Source organism: Epargyreus clarus, unplaced genomic scaffold (assembly GCF_041222505.1).
Source record: "Epargyreus clarus isolate Ecla_fem2 unplaced genomic scaffold, WU_Ecla_fem_2.2 ptg000007l, whole genome shotgun sequence".
NCBI lineage: Eukaryota > Metazoa > Arthropoda > Insecta > Lepidoptera > Hesperiidae > Epargyreus > Epargyreus clarus.
In genome coordinates this window covers 8,351,222-8,368,990 of record NW_027332215.1, presented here as the reverse complement: position 1 = coordinate 8,368,990, position 17,769 = coordinate 8,351,222, and the positions used below count along the sequence as shown (strand labels likewise).

General features: G+C 34.8%; 1 protein-coding gene and 1 long non-coding RNA gene across 4 annotated transcripts in view; both read left to right on the top strand.

Annotated features, from left to right (window-relative positions):
• Positions 1-17,769, top strand: part of LOC140743346 (uncharacterized) — a 466,218-nt gene that overhangs the window by 343,882 nt on the left and 104,567 nt on the right. The window lies entirely within an intron of this gene.
• The window catches only part of LOC140743344 (carboxyl-terminal PDZ ligand of neuronal nitric oxide synthase protein), a 287,400-nt gene that overhangs the window by 179,612 nt on the left and 90,019 nt on the right, over positions 1-17,769 (top strand). For 2 of the 3 annotated variants that reach the window (XM_073074519.1, XM_073074518.1), the window contains 2 exons: positions 5,264-5,335; positions 15,231-15,332. In XM_073074519.1, the coding sequence (XP_072930620.1) occupies positions 5,264-5,335; positions 15,231-15,332 (174 nt within the window). The remainder of the gene's footprint in view (positions 1-5,263; positions 5,336-15,230; positions 15,333-17,769) is intronic. The other variant, XM_073074520.1, reaches the window with a different exon arrangement.

Genomic DNA, 17,769 nt, shown 5'->3' with positions numbered 1-17,769 from the left:
TTTTTTTACATTTTGTTAAATTACTAGTAAAATATCAACAATTTTGTAAGTATAGAGTGGTCGTTATTTGTCTTCAAAGTAAACTAAATGATATCACACTCGTATAGGTAAGTACACATAAAATTTAATACTTCTTTACCTAATTTTGAAAGTGGGTAGGTAGTAATTTTGTTCCACTACAAAGGAATGCCCCATATTTAGTATTTTGTCTCTAAAACTCCGCGAAACTAGTATTACCTCAAACGAAGATAAATCAGAAATATTAACTCTTTCAAATTTATCATACAAAGTGTGCCGCAGAAAATAAACGTGAAATAAATCCTATTTTACTTGAATATGAAACCGAGGTTTAATCTCGCGCGTGTATGACGTAAAAAGCATTAGCCTAACCGATGTTCACGCCAACCAAGAGTATTTTATACGAATTACGCCGTTTGGGCGGCGACAAATTGAGACGAATGAACAGCCTACACGGTGGATCGGTAGCGCAGACGAGAGACTATACTGCAACTGGATCATTGCGACTTTGAATGTAAGGTAGTGAAAAAGAAATTCGTGGTCCATTGCGGCGACAATGTGACACTTATTTTACTGTTCAGGACAACACAGCTGGCATCATTTAATTCCTCGTTTTGATTTATAATTTTTGTAGTCAACAAATGACACAATGACAAAATCTTATGCATACGAAATTATCATAATCCAATTAAAAAGTAGCTTATGAATTTTAAAGTGGGGGTTATTTTTTTATGTTCATATTTTTTTTAATTATATGTATTATACTTCAAATTCTTGCAAAACGACTAGGAATTTCGCCATGGGAGCGACACAGGATTATATGGAATTTTTACCGCAATAAACAACCCCCCAGGTGACCGTCCTCGGCGCTGCATAAAGGATTCCGAGATCTTCAAAGGTACGCAACCGGAGTCCTCTCAGCGCACTGCCCTGACGGGCTCTGCCCAGGTGAGATTGACTCGTCACACCGTCTGGTTCGACGGTATGTTACCACACATACGGCCTTACTTTCCGGGATCGCTGGCCGGGCAGTTCGAGCTCCCACTCTTGCAGCCCGCAACTTCGGAAGCCCCTTTTAGTTGCCTCTTACGACAGGCCGGGGATACCGTAGCCCTATTCAGAGCCCGGAACTATAGGAACAAGTTTTGAAGTACTTAGAAACAATACAAGTCGCTTGTGTGCCCTGTTCCAGGATTTAGCGTTCCTTTTCTCATAGCTCTATATTGCATGTTTCGTTACGTGTGCCTATACACCTCGTCAGAAGCAATGCAAGAAGCAATAGTCTAGTGGTCAAAACTCGGACTTTCCGTCCAGGGGTCCGAAATTTGTAACCCGGAGCACCTCTCGATTCTTCATTTTTTAAATAATCTGCAGCAGCTTGGTGGTCTGGCTACTTACAAACAAACTTAGCTTGTTATAACTGAATAACAAGTCAAGTTTGTTAATTAGTCCTTCTACTGAATACTTATTGTCTTACTACGTGTACTTAAGCCCCTTGTGGTACAGTTAAAGGAGATTTAAATGATGTTGTACGGCAGAAACTCAAACGTAAGTTTCTTGTTCTCATATTTAGAGTAAAGTGAAAAAGCTTTAGATTTAAAAAAGAATTGCCGAATTAGTCCTTCTACTGAATACTTATTGTCTTACTACGTGTACTTAAGCCCCTTGTGGTACAGTTAAAGGAGATTTAAATGATGTTGTACGGCAGAAACTCAAACGTAAGTTTCTTGTTCTCATATTTAAAGTGAAAAAGCTTTAGATTTAAAAAAGAATTGCCGAATTAGTCCTTCTACTTAATACTTATTGTCTTACTACGTGTACTTAAGCCCCTTGTGGTACAGTTAAAGGAGATTTAAATGATGTTGTACGGCAGAAACTCAAACGTAAGTTTCTTGTTCATATATTTAGAGTAAAGTAAAAAAACTTTAGATTAAAAAAAATAACAGAGGTTAACTTGAAACGATGTTAAAAAGTTGAAAGATTTGGTTAATTGGATGTATAGAATAGGCCCCGAATTGCATATAATAATTATATTAATGAGCAAGGGATCGGTATGATTTTGTGTAAACAAGTGGTCAGAGAACGTCATATAAACTCCACTCATTTTTATCTCGGAAAAATGTATGCTTCCTATGGGATACCGTAACAGTTGTATCTTATGAGAACAGTATATTTAAAATCAGCTTTCGTAAAGTTCGTAAAAAAGTATTGGCGCATTTTCCTCAACATGACTAGCAAATTTAAAAATTTAAGCACACAGTAACGAAAAACATTTTCTTTTATCTTATTAATCATTAAAAAAATGTTATTTCGTTTTTCTTGAAAGCATAAAATTATAGTTTCTGTTTCAGTATGACATGTTATTTATTTTAAGTGCGGGCGAAGCTGCGGGTGCTACTATGTAGTTAACCTTTACTTTAGAATATTTGGATTTGTGAAAAAATCGTCATAAAATAAAATGTTAAATAAATTTTAACGTGTAATGAGATATTTGAAAACATATTAGTTATTTTTTAATTATTATTATTATTATTATAATATAGGAGTAGCAAACGAGCGTGCAGTCCATCCGATGGTGATTACGTGGCTGCCGCCCATGGACTTCTGTAATAAACCCCATATAGGACTAGATATTCCTACCTGAGGTCGGCCACAGACCGCCGTTACCCCTGGGGACTAAGCTGGAATGCCTCGGAAAATTATGTCCTTCAAACCAGAATTTAAAAGACATTTGCTACTTTATTATGAAAGCAATTTTGTTTCATTAAAAAAACATTAATCATTTAATATGAACCGATTAAACTCACAGTTCGTAAAACACTTCACTTTTAAATACCTATGACCATCGACAGTAATAACTTCTGATGTTCAAAAGTTATTTGCTGCTTTTTATTGAAGCATTTTCTTTTCAACGGATACCTCACCGTTGGCAAAAAGAGAATTGCCACACAAATGAATCTAGATCGCAGCCGTACCTAAAAGGATGAGCACTAGAATAAAGCGGAAAATTGCAGGAAAAGGGAATCGTGGCTTGCACTTTTTTAGTTTAAAAAAGCAGTTTCAAGGCATTTGCTTTATTGCAAACGTTGGATAAAATTGAAGTGTTTGTCTAGACCTGTTTTAATTTTACCTGTTATTAATATTGAGTATCTACACCTTTTGAAGCTCCTTCAAATTTTGCGTGTGAATTTGTTTAATATACTAATATAACATGATTTTTTTGCAGAAATCCAATAGGTAAAACCTAATACGATATCTTATATTAAATATTTTATCATCATTGTGTGTATATTATGTGTGCGATATTTTTATATGCCTAAGCTACATATCGGTGTTACCCCAGAAGTTATACCGAAAAGTCGTTGACAATGTTGTATTATTCGCTGTGGTATCATGACTGTCTTAATTACCTATATGACATTATGATGATCCGTGTTCAGAGCGGTCACCATACCAGTCTGATGCGCAAAGGGACCCGGCACGGCTGATAGCTAAATGATGAATTTAGATTTCTGTTTCTTCTTCCTGAATCTAGGTGGGATCTGGGGATCTTTTTGTCTAAGAATGCCCTTGCCACGTTAGGGAATCCTTGTGTGGGGGTGTGATTGTAGAAAGCGTCTTAAAATATTACAACTTACATTTATACGTGAATTTGAAATGTTCTTCTGATTCTGCTGCTTCAATTCAATCCATTGTTATTTATTTTTATTTTTACACAGAGTGTTCACTCACACATTGAAATAGCATTCATTTCATCGGCAATAAAAGTGACTGACGAAGTTACAACTACAATGCGTGTACCTATACGGTAAAGAAACTTTCCTGTTTCCCTCAAATCGACTTTACAAATCACCTTATTGAAACAATATAACATATAAAGGCTCTGTACTTTCGAAATACATTTATAACCTTTGCAATTTCAAAAAGCATCACCCTGTCGCACTTCCTCGGGACGGATATCAGTAGAAATTGCTTGAAGCAGCTTTGAAGAAGTTTTCTCTCAGTCAGTTTTGAAATTTCTGTGTGTTTAAATTGAAAATCTCATTCATTTGAATGTGACCAACGAAAACTTTGTATTACTTTTAAAATATGAGTTACTGGTTTCCCTTAATTAATTTTTAAGTTTATCGGGTACATGTCAATAACTTAATTTAGTCAGTACTAAATTTACTTACAAATTATTAACAGATTGGCGAACTCTCTTGAGCAAAAATGATTTTAACGAGCATTCTTTCTTCCTGATAAGTTTTAATTATTACTTATACGAAATGTGAACATTGAGTCAGAATGAAATCGAAAACAATAGCGCTTTACGACTCATAACCCGAATGGTAGCGTCATTTGATAAAATATTTGGAGTGACGAGTGTAAGGGGCGATAATTCTCCATTGTTAATCCCGACGAAGAGGATTTTTGTAATAAAGCCGACGCTCAATTGTTTTATCCCAACGTTCAATCAATCAAGAGTTGATTAGAAAACGACTGTTGAACAATTTAAAAACCAATATACGTAAAAATTACATTTTATAGTCGTATTACCTTTTAGCATATTTCGTTTAATCTTATCGTGTTCCAATTAATGAAGTCCGCTAAGATAGATTTCGAAAGATTCAAATAATTGGTCGTAATAGAATTTTACTTACTTTAATTTGATTGGAAGAAAATTAATTAAGTTTTAGAATAATTAAGGAATTTATTTATACGACGATAATTGTTTTAATTACTTCTTTAATTGCGAAAATATCTCTTTTATTAGTCTTTCATTATTTTTGTTTAAAAAAATGCCAGAAATTATCCATTGTAACAGATGACGTCGTCAATAATTGCGGTGGGGCATTTTGTGTGTGTGTCGCTTTTAATATGTGTTGTTGGTGGTGTCGACCCTTTGTGTGTAGTTAAGCGTAACACATTATAATTTATTTCCTTCTATGATGATTTAACTATTGGACGATTACGTTAATAATAATTTAAGTATTTTGCTGCTGCTACAGAAATATTTATTACTACGTTATTTTTTGGTCGAAAGTGCTTATTCGCGATGGTAATTTTTGAGGACCACCTTTTCGCTTGGTGTTTGCTTTACAAAGGGATAAATGTTATAACATAATATAGCATTAAATTTTAATGGTATTTTAGAAACAAACTTTATTTAACAGTAAATTAATAAGTCGAAACAGAATTTCTAAAAATTTTAAGTGCGAGTATATATTTTTTTCAAATTTTAATACCAATGTGTTTGTTTCAGTACATCGGGACGATGGATGTGCCGAGGCCCACCAGCCGCGTGGAGATCGTCGCCGCCATGCGCCGAGTCCGAGTGAGTTTTGTATTATTGCTGTAACTACATCTTAACTGATAAAGTTAATTTAAACCATAAGGGCAATTGCACCATCCGTTGTTCAACTCCGGCGGCACAACCGACATACCTATTTCTGTCTAATAGCAGCAGTGCTGCTGTGTTTTTGTTTGAAGGGTATGGTAAGGGATCGTTCGAGCTCAGTTGTCGCGGCGCATCTGTAGAAGAATTAGGCAGGAAAGTACTCTTACCCGGGGTTGATTTGTGAATTGTATGCTTGTCTGCTATTAACTACAAAAAACCTCAGGTGCAAAAAACCAAAGGGCCAAATGGGGACGAAAAGGGCAAGTACGTTCCTCCAGAGGCGCTAGAGCTTCCCGTTTTTAGTTTATATGCATAGTGGGACCACCATCGAGTAGAAAAAGATGCTATATATACACTTCGTTCCTCCACAAAATCGGTTATATTACTAAATATAGGATAAGTAATATTAGTATATTTCCTGCCCTAAACAACAAATAGAATAATTATTGTGACTGATAAATTATAAAATTGCCTGCATTGCAAGTGCTTTTCTTCCATTTCATTCCATTAATGGTCATAGAATATTGGTCATACAAGGACTAATTCAGTATTAATTCCCTTTGCTAATGGAGATGAAGCGCAGTTCAAAGCGATGGAGATTATTTGATTTGTTTTTATTTCAATGAAATTGAAATTCCACATTAAAGTAGCTTGTATGAATTATAATGAAGTTCTAGCAAATAATTCATCTTTACGTTCTTCTCGTCTTCGTTTCACATTCTATATATTATGGGTACATGGGTACTTTATTTTATATGTGATCCACAATTTGCTAATTAGACTGTGTGATCTGTCAATTCCAAATTTATTTCGCTGCCTCCAAGGAATTTCGATTGGTAAAGAAAAACGGAATTAAGCTCAAATACTATTCTAAACGTCAGGGAGTCTTTGCAGTGATAGCCTAGTGGTTAAGAAACTCGGCCTGTCGATCGAGGGGTCCGAGGTTCAAATCTCAGGCACGCAACTCTGATTTTTCAAAGTTATGTGTGTATGAGAAATTAATTATTACTTGCTTAAACAGTGAAGGTAAACATTGTGAGGAAACCTGCATACCTCAGAGAAATCTCTAAGGTATGTGAAGTCTACCTATACGCGCTTGGCCAGCGCGGTGGACTATGGCCTAAGCCTTCTCATTATTAGAGGACATCCGTGCCCAGCAGTGGGACAGTAATGGATGGCCTATTCTAAAAATTGTATCACTAACTATTGACGAATAAAGGTTATTTTTCTTTGAGTTACAATGATCGACTCGTGCAGTGGACCGCAATCAACGGGCTTGTAGAGGTGTGTGTTTACAACGGACCAGGAGATCAACACTTTATAAAGTGGAATTTTAATTTAAACTCATTTATTCTATTACTGTATTAGTTGTTTCCTTCTTTAGTGAATCATTATTAACTGTTTTTTTTTTTGTTTTCATATCACTCATTTAATTGCGAATCTATTCCGCGACTTGCTGAATTTAGGATGTCGTGTTTCCAAAAATGTGTCTTCCTCTCATCAATTTGTTAGTGAAATCACATCAAGGAAAGGTCTGTCTGGGCGGAGATCGAACCCGGAACCCTCTGCACGTCAGACCGGTACGGTGACCGCTCCGCCAATGGATCGACACAAATCACAAAAGTTTTATTAGAAATATCTTGAATATAGAAAACAATTCAACATCCTCGGTATGATACTAGGTTTATCGAGCAGTCCCTAATATTTTCAGATCACTGATCATGTCACTTGGTTTCTACAAGTATTGCAAGTATTGGTTCAATATCCTAAGAATTCTTTAGTAGCCTTGCTCTAGTAGGAATCATACTTCATATCTCTAAAGCCCTTTCAAGGTCAGCTCAGTTGAAGTAAATCAAAGAGTTGAGCTCGTTGAAGTAATTCAAACTTGAAGTACCTCACCGAAATTGAAACAGAATTTTAGTAAAAATCAATGCATAGTAATTATAGTTTAAAAACTAAAATCCACACTAAAATCGCACAAGGAAAATCTAATCCTGATTCCTGGCGATCGTGATGAGGAGAATTGGATAAAATTATTAAAATCGTGTATTGTCATCGGTTCCTGATAATTGTTCCTTCCTGAAAATTTTAAATTAATCAGACAGTTCAAAGTGGGTAAAAATCGAGTTCAAAGTTTCCGTCACATACATACATACAGGTCAAGCTATTAAAAGCGTGGTAAAAATCAGTAAAATAATGGGACCACATGTAAAACATTTTATAATTATAAAGTGTGTCGAGTATTGCGTCTGTATTATTTACAATTATATTTTAAAGGTAAAACAGTATTTCATTTTTTCATTAGAAATTTCCTTTGGGCTTCCTTTGGAATTCATAATGTAATTAAGACTTCGTAGCGATATCTATAAGTCATAGACCCTTGGAATTAAAAGGGTTATCCTGTACCTTCATTTATCATATTAAAATTCATTAATAAATGTAACAAAGAAATTCCTTGTGCAAAGAACATAGAATTTTATAACTTGAAGTGGAAAATTATTATATTGTCATCGAATTCTACACATTATCCTTACTAATATTATAAATCTGAAAGTAACTGTCTGTCTGTCTGTCTGTCTGTCTGTCTGTCTGTCTGTCTGGTTGTCTATTCTTCACGCCCAAACCACAGAACCGATTTTAATGAAATTTTGTACAAAGATAGTCTGATACCCGAGAAAGGACATAGGATAGTTTTTATCCCGGAAATCCCACGGGAATTAAGGATGGCTATCTAAGATCGATTAATCGGAGAATCGATCTTTTGGACACAATCATCGATTATTTTAATCGATATTAGAATCGTAAACTATGCATTTGGTCAAGTGATGATCTTTAGCAAAGTTGAAGGTGCGAATTTTCAGTTTTATGTATGTTAGTATGTTATATTATTTTCTTTTAAACGCGGGCGAAGCTGCGGGCAAAAACTAGTTGACTATAAGTCAGTTCAGAAGAACTTTTTTCCAGAATGAAAAACTCGTAATATCGAAATGGGTGTGGTTGGCTGTGGTTGGACTCCGGTGGTACCACCGTCACATTTATTTCTGCCTAATAACAGCGGTGTTAAACGCTGCTACTTAGTGGTACTTTTAATGCTATCGTATGAATTATTCTTTGTTTTAATCCAGGTTATAAGCTAATTATGTGCCAAATTTAATAATGATCAGTAGCTTTTTACGTGGAAAAGTAACCAACATCCACCCATTGTAGCAAACTTTCACGTTTTTAGTATAAATATTTAAAAAATAAGAAGAAATATAGAAAGATATCAGCTATCCATATGGGAGACTGAAATTTATATCATTAGATTAGACAATGATAGTACTGTTTATATATTATTTCTCCTTCTCACTTGTTATTCTGAAAAGGCTTGTGAGACAGTAATAATTTGTCGGTATACCCGCCTGGTTGTAGAAGGATCAGAGTAATATTGCTGAGTTCACCGTAAATATTACTAGTCTTAACTATCATAATATTATATGAACTATGTAGCCGTTCCATGCGTTCGTAAAAACAGTAAATAGCTACAATATATTAATACTTTTAAAAGGAAACAAATGGGTAAGGCCGAAATTACAATCTAGCGTTCATGTTCTTAAGAATTGTTAATTGACGGAGCCGTGGGCAATGGCCAGTCAAGAGTAAATTGCTACAAAAATAATAGTTCCATCAGCTCTTCATAAAATATCATTACGTTGTCGTATCTCATTTTCTTTGCCTAAACGATAACAACGGACGGAGAGAATAAACGTGACCCTAAAATTGCTTACAGAAAAGACTGAGAATAATTACTGTTTGTGATTTCAACAGGGTTTCGTGATACAAAGTAATTCGCCGGTATTTTTTTTATTAAAGGGACGACAATAAGCATTTTATCGCCGGGAGAAAATATAGAATTGGCACCCTCTAAATTTATATTCTTGTTCATTTTAACGTTGTTTTCATATCTTTTGTGAGAAATTTTGGTTAATGTTAAATATAAGGCCTTCGGATCTACGTTTTATTTTCAAAAGAAATGTATACTTTAGTTACTTTCTTTGTTAATGCCGAATAGTCATTACATTAGGTTTCTATGAGAATAAATTCTTGAAGCTTGTATGGACTTTTAATACAAATAATTGGTTTGATATTACAGCTTAGACTTAATTACGATTTACCGGAATTGTTTCGACTGATAAAGGAACGTAGTCCTTGACAATAACAATTCTGAAATGATATTTTCCCAGCGTTCCAAAGACAAATAAGACAATCAAAAGACCATATCGCTAAGGGTCTATCCTCATTTAACAACTTAACCTTAACATTAGCAAAGCTTTATGTTATGTTAAAGGGTTTAAGAATGGTATAATAAAATGAATAACGCTATCTACACTCATAGCTCTACACTAGATTATTTTGTATTTGCCATGGATTCGAATAGAGACAAATACACACACACCCAAACCTGACCGGGAATCGAACCCAGAAGCCTCAGCGTGGCAGACCGCTATAGTAACCGCTATGCCTCGCGGGTCTTCAATAAAATTAAAAGTCAGTCAAGTGGACAAACTATTGGATAGCAGGAAATGAAAATAGTGACTTTTAAATCGCATTCTATAATTATTCATGGAACTTTGCGGTATTCATATTGTTTTCTTCCTTAAGTTCTCTTAAAACCCTTCGGTGGTTCTTAAACCTTTCGACTACTTTGTTCGGCGTATTTCCATTTGGCAGTATAACTTGATTATAAAGAGTTGTCTTCCTGAAGTCCAAAGTATAATTGTAATTGAAATAGTTAGAGTGAGAAAAAATAATATTATTTCCTTGCAGTACCTTGTCAATAGATGGCGAGAGTCCCTAAGGATCGGAGATTATTATCGCCACTGGGGCGAGATGTCGTGATATCGTAACAATGAAATATGGAAATGACACGCATCTCGACTTCGCCTCCTTTAGAATATAAATGTATTGTCCCACATTTACACAATAAAAGCTCGTGAAACGAAAATGATTATTGCTCCGACGGCAATATTGTGATTATAAGCGCTTCCTAGCATCATCAAATCGTTTACGACCCGTTAAGCGTTTTAAACGTTTCGATATTCAAATTACAAAAACAAAAGTTGATAAGGATCTTTATATCAAAATTTCATCAATGTTTAATTATAATGTACTACATAATTAAAAGGACGGAAACTATATACTAAATGAAATTTAAGGAGTATGTTTGATAGAAACTCATTTTCTTTTATAATATAGGAGTAGCAGAGGAGCACACAGTACCTCACCAAAGTGTCTACTGCCGCCTATGGACATCAGTAATCAGCCCCAGATAGGATTAGATATTGCTATTGATTAGGATTAGATATTGATATAGATGCGCTGCTACCTGCGGACTAAGCTCGAACGCGCCAGAAAAGTATGTGTTCCTTAACATACCCTTCAAACCAGAACACAGCTGTGCTAATCACTGCTATTGTTAGGTAGAAATAGGTGTGACGGTGGTTCCGTCAGAGACGAGTCTACCAACTTCCACATTTGTGTCACAGATTGTGTTAATTGATAAGTTGGGATTTACTTCATTGTTTCGCATTCCGTTTGAATTCGGCATTCTTCATTTGTCGTCAACATCCGGTGTTTCAAATTTAGAGGCTCATCCTCATACTTCCCGACAATTTCCTTTCTAACCGAATTCAAGAATGATAAGGTTGTACCCATTATTTACCCTTCACAAAGTTTTTTTACCATTCATACCTTTCTTAATTCACAGCGGTTTACGTTTTAATGAAAGTCCGAAGCGAAATTTAAAACCTGCTCTTTTTATTTTCTAATTTCATGCAAATGTAACATCAATACATGTTGCTCTGTATTAAGTTAGCTGCGCTATTTTCTGTTGACATTGTGTTTTTGTTTTGGAAGTATTTTGCCACGATTGTCACGCAAGAACATGAGTTATTTTCAAATATTTTATTTAATGCTCCTTTTTGGTTCTTTTTTACGTATTTATTAGGTACATTTGAAAGCGGAAAAAAAAGTTACTCATATATTTTAATATTAAAAAATTCGGTGATAGCGCTTCTGTCTATCTTACACGGTTTAGTGGAAATCATAGGGCCGTATTTGTTAATTATATCTATTAATTTTGATTACTGAAACCGTTTAAATTTCACATTAAGTATAGATTGTAACTTTTGTAGCAGTTCTTTAAATTTAAATTTTAGCAAAATTATATGTGATCGTACCTGATACAGTCGAAAACAGTAATTTATATTAATTTCAATATAACTAACAAAAAACAATCAAGTACTATGAGGTTAAAACAATTACAATCAAGTACTATGAGGTTAAACGTACGCAGTATGTCATCTAGAGAGGCGAACGAAGGCAAGCTATTTGCAACAGTCTCAGCAACAAATACGGGGCTGACAGGAAGATGGAGACTTTTTCACTCTTGGCACACTTTCTAGCCCTTTGTTAGAATCTTCCTGTCAGCCATCTTGGAGACCTTTCCCTTTATGTTTCTTATTACTATCCGTTCGCGGTTCCGCGGGATTGTGATTATGTCATTAATTTTATTTTCTAATACCTACTACAGGAATGCAATAATTTTTCTTTCGAACTTACAATAGTATGAAAGTAAAAGGTTATATTATATCGGGTTATAACCGATTTAGTATTTATCTCAGTATCGCAGTAGCTTTTTTCATACGACGAAGACTACATAAAGACAATAAAATTACAATATCAAATAGTTTATATCAAATAGTTAATATAATAATTCAAATAGATAACCTATTTGAATTGCGTGGTATTTTGTTTTTTACACACCTCTATTCCCAATCTATCTAAGAAACCGTAAGCCAACAGTTTATCTGACATTTGAATTATGTCCTAAGTTCTAGTTCAGGGAAGCCGGCAGATGCCATTTACAACTGTACGAGACACGACATCCAACACGTTAGGAGTACAAATGACTCTTGACTTCTATGTGTATAAATTGCTTCAGCGTCCCTAACATAAAAAAATGTTCAAGTACGAGAAGAACTAGCACATGGAGACATTGAAGTAATTACATTTTAAATATTTGAACTGTCTACGTACCGGTTCAATAGGAGACCCGCATTTAATTTCAAGATATGTTTATTTTTATTATTGGTTGTAAAAGCGACCAGTTATACATAATCTGTAAACAATTTAGTTGTATATTTATTACGATTCAAGAGATAGAGCCCTTTGGCAGGCGAACAGATGGACAGACAGCGGAGGCTTAGTAATAGGGTCCCGTTTTTACCCTTTGGGCACGGAACCCTAAAAATAGAAACTGATACAAGTGCTTGCTAGAATAAGTTTAACGTATCTAATTAAAACATTAAAAATTGAAATTAATAAAATGCTTGGTGTTGCTACGACATTCTAAGAACTTGGCGGAAAAAACTGCTTCATTTTATTTTTAGCTTCAAGGCTTTTTTTCATATAAAATATTTTCAATCAGTGCCAATTTTCGTAGATTTTTGCTATGTAGTTTCTTCAATCTGGGACGAGACCCATGCAATTTAAAGTCCAGACTTCAGAATGGCCACTAAAACTCCCTTAAACATTACACAATGTTTTCACGACGCTACAATTTCTTTGTTCCTTATTTTTAATTACACAGCGTCCTTCTACGAAATGCCTATCGATGGGTCTACAATTTAATCCCAGCGGAGACATCACACTAATGAACCTAGGAAATTGTGTTTAAGCACTTTGGCCGCCGGTTCTCCAGCTTTATCTAGCGGGGATTATTTTTTACTTCTTTTTTATAGCACGAAATGTAATTTTGTTTCTGAAATCTAAGAATTAAATTGTCTGAGACTGTATTTGTACTTAATTTAAACTTGTCTCTTACATATTTAAGTCAAGTAGAAAGTCATTATTATACTTTAGAACAGTTTAGGATATTACACATATTAGATAGACAGGAATATTTCAGTTTGCGTAAAATGTACCTAAGTATATTTTTTAAACACACAAGTAGTACATTTATGAAAAAACTGAGTCTCAATAACTTTGACTTGTGACTTTAAAATAATATACTTATACTCCAATTTTTCTCGGAAATATTTAAGGGATAAACATTGTTATTGTTAAAAATTGAAACAAAGAAGTATAAAAACTATGTTATAAATTGAAAGTAGGTGCTATTGCTATATCAATAAATAACATAAAATTCACCAGAATTCAAAGGAACCTCGTGGTTAAATAAAAATTTTTACTAAGTTTACTGTAAACCCACAACTAAAACTTGTTTCCTCGTTGAGTTATATTTGCAAGTCCATTAGAGTGTAATAAGCTCAGACTCCTGCATTTCAGATTATGGATCTTTTGAATAGGCCACCAAAGCTTGTAAGCCACAGAAAATAGCTCTAAACAGTTGGTGTTTACACTCTTGTGTTTGAATAGCATAATACTATACGGCTATTCGTGCTAGTCATGAACCTACATAAACGATTAAAAATGAAAATATCGACAAATCCTAGTAATCCCATCAGTAGCTACTGCTTGATGTTTAAACGAACAAACAGACCAACTAAATTGTAATATACTCGTAATTATCGTCTGTCCATAAACCTTACGTAAATCCGACACTACTACCTATTTGGGAAAATAAGATTATTACACCGGTTACTAATACTGACTACCTAATATATACTCGTATCTTATTATTTCTTTGATTCAGAACAACGTGATCCCAAGCAAGGCTTCAAGAACAGATTTAATTCTTCTATAATAATAGTACCTTCTAGATGTACATACAAGAAAAGCATTGCTACTTATACAATAAACTTAAATAAGTAGGTAAATCTTGGAATATGTCTCGTACATAAATATATTTCCAGTCATTTCATTTGATCCTCGGGGTGAAAGGGAAACCCAGAGTAACAGCGTAGGATCTTAAAATAGAGCAAATCCCCAGACCGCGAAGTGACTCGGGAGTCGGGACGTATTGAAATCTATTCAATGTAAGCAAATCATTTACACGACTCGCCCTTTCCCATTTCGTCAAATGTAGATACTGAATGTATAATCAATGAAGCGGGTATCACCGCTTGTGTGGAGTGTAAACGATCTTTATTTTAAGCTAGGGGTGGCTGTCTGTGGTCGATTAACCACCTGTCCGCTAAAATTTCAGATTGCACCAGATTCCTATTTAGGATTGGCGACAGATACGTTCGTACCCCATTTTTTTTGTTTTCGAGGGGGAAACCTTCAAAAAGTACCCGGTGCCGTGGGAGCGAGACAGATTTATGTGGGATACTTACCGCACTAAAACCCCCCGGTAGCCGTCCTCGGTGCTGCGTAAAGGACTCGGGATCTCCAAAGGAAAGCAACTGGAGTCCTCTTAGCGCGTTACCCCGTCGGACTCCGTCCAGGTGAGCATAACGCTCGCCATATAGTCTGGTGTACACGACGGTACGCGACCACACATACCGCCTTCCTTCCGGGGTCGCAGGCCGGGCGGTCCGAGCTCCCACCCTTGTCACCCGCAACACCGGAAGCCCCCTTTTAGTCGCCTCCGACAGGCAGAGGATACCGTAGCCTTATTCTGGCCCCGGAAGTACAGGGACACGTTCCTACCCCTGCGGACTAAATTATGTAAAACGCATCGGAAAAGTATATGTCCTTTTAGCACACCCTTCAAACCGGAACACGGCAGCTTGAAACTATTAACTGTTATTAAGCAGATTTATGTAAACTATAACCTTCCTTCTCAATAGGTTAGCCTTTTGAGTGAGATATAAGAGTATGGGGTTAGCCCCATACGTAACGTCAATGTAACAGTGTGTGTGTGTAGTAAGTTCTTTATTTCTTGCAGTACGAATTCAAGGCGCGGAGCGTGAAGAAGCGCAAGGTGACTGTGGACGTGTCGACAGAGGGCGTGCGCATCACCACCCGTCGGAGCAAAGTCAAGTCTAAGGTAACTATATATATATTTATTAATTTATTTAAAAATTACTTACACCAAAAACTAAATAAAGAATAGAAAAGTAGATTGTCCTAAAAATATCATTATTTTTATACGATTTTAGGGCGATTTTCATGTCGCGCCGGTGTTTGACCGCACGCGTGCTACTTGAATCTTTACTTCCATGCAGGAAACAGGCTTAAGAGTAATTAAGACCCATATCTCGCAATGCACACATTTTATTATGGTAATGTTTAGTGCCGACTTTTCATCAAAACTTAATAAAAGACACAAACTTAATAACATTTTCCATTAAAATAATAGTAATTATAATTAAATTTACCATACATTTTGAAGATTCCTTAATAATCGTGTTTAACATCATATACTCAGGTAATCTGTTGTAAAAGACGGATAGACATAGTTTGTCGAAAGATGTATTTGGTACCTAGAATATAAATTGACTATAGAATGAATGTTACGCGTGGGCCACTGATGCACTGCGTCCCTTCATAAGTAATTTGTAGCTCCTAATGAAAGTGCATACTCGTACATACATAATCATGAAGTTGATATAAGCGTGACGGTCGTTCAACATTCCTTTCCATTGGGACCTTTGAATAACTAATGCAAAATCACCTAAACAGTTACTACTTCAACGTATCGAGAAAATATTAAAAATAAATATTGAACGCAGCATCAAATAATTATAGTTCAAAATGTAAGTAAAATTGTAAAATACAATAGTAAAATTGTGGAAAAAGTGTGGGGTGCTTTTCGAACCTGATAAATGGAGCACCCCAAACTTTTCCACAATTATACTATTTACTGTTCCTTAATTGATTCTTAGATTGAAAATTATTTTCTACTTTTTAGTTGATTTTATCATAAAAGCGTGTTTTTTAGTTTTTTGAACTATAATTATTTATTAATTTTTAGTATTTCTCGTTATAGCGACCACCATTATTCATCGTTTGTAAAAAAATCAAGTGTCTATCTATTACGATTTAAGAGATAAAGCCCAACGACAGACGAACAGACCGCAGAGGGTTTCGTTTTAACCTTTGAGTACGGAATCCTAAAAATCATTCTACAAGAGCGCATTGTAGATATGTTTCAGAACATTTGAGTTATAGGGAAATAACATTATTATTTTCTAAACTAAAAATCACGATATAAAAGTTACGCCTATTGAAACTAAATAGCAATAATTATTTGCAATCTAAAGTTGCGATGAACTTTGCTGAAGGTGTTTGAAAAATCTCGCCTCGAAAATCGTTAATCCAGAGGATGTTGATAAGGACAATGGTACAAAACTATTAATGTTTAAAATATTGAATTGTCATCGGTCCTTAATAAGTATGCCAAATTTCGAGTTAATCCGACGTTTTGAAGGGGGTTAAAATCATGTTCAAAGATTCCGTTACATACTAACATACCAACATATGTATGAAGCTAATAAAAGCGTGTTAAAATAGATTTACCTAACATAATATCAATGATGACAAAGCTTTATGACACAATTTGGCGCCCAATTCTTATGTCGAGTCGATTCTTTGCGGCGTTTTATCAATGAACATGAAAAATGTGTCGAATGAAACTAAATGCACTGCAATGCTCAAAGTAAAATCTTACGAAATTTCTCTTCACATATGTTAGACTGTACTTCAATTAAAATGGAATTCTAAAATAAAATAGTATATTTGAAGCAGGTTTAAGCTCCTAAGACATGCTTTTCTGAGACATTCCAACCTATTCCTCGAGGGTAGCTACTCATCTGTGGCCGACTTGACTTAACTTAGGATTCTAATTTTATCTGGGATTGATTACAGATGTCCATAGAGGGCAATCAAGGCGACTATGTGGTTATTTCTATATTATAAACAAGTATATTACATGCATGTATATCTTTTATTGTATGAATAATAGGACATCCATTACAATTAATCATTAACTAAAACAGAATGCATGTAGCATCCAATAATTAATTGATCATAACAAATTACTTAATTTGATGACACCTGTACTTGGCTCCTATGTAATGTCAAATGTGAAACCTTATTGACCGAAATTAATTACAATAATTCAATTAGATGCTCTATCTAATTCCATTATGTGTTGGGTAACAAGCATGTTATAGGTAGTCGAGTTAGAAATTAATGAAATTAAAATTAAACATCTATAATTTAATTTCACTTTACCTTATATTTATTTATTTATCAACGGTTTTTTTTATGTTTGCTAGCTAGCTATTGATTATCTTTAGCTTTTATCAATTAAAAAAGGTAAATAATTTAAAATGACGACAACTGGACAAAAATAGTACTGGTAGTCCCTTAAAGCTATATTATAGTTTTCACCCCAAAGTCAGCGTCAAAATATTGATCATGATCATGATCATTGGTAGACTTCACATACCATTGAGATTTTATTTATAAATCTCTCAGGT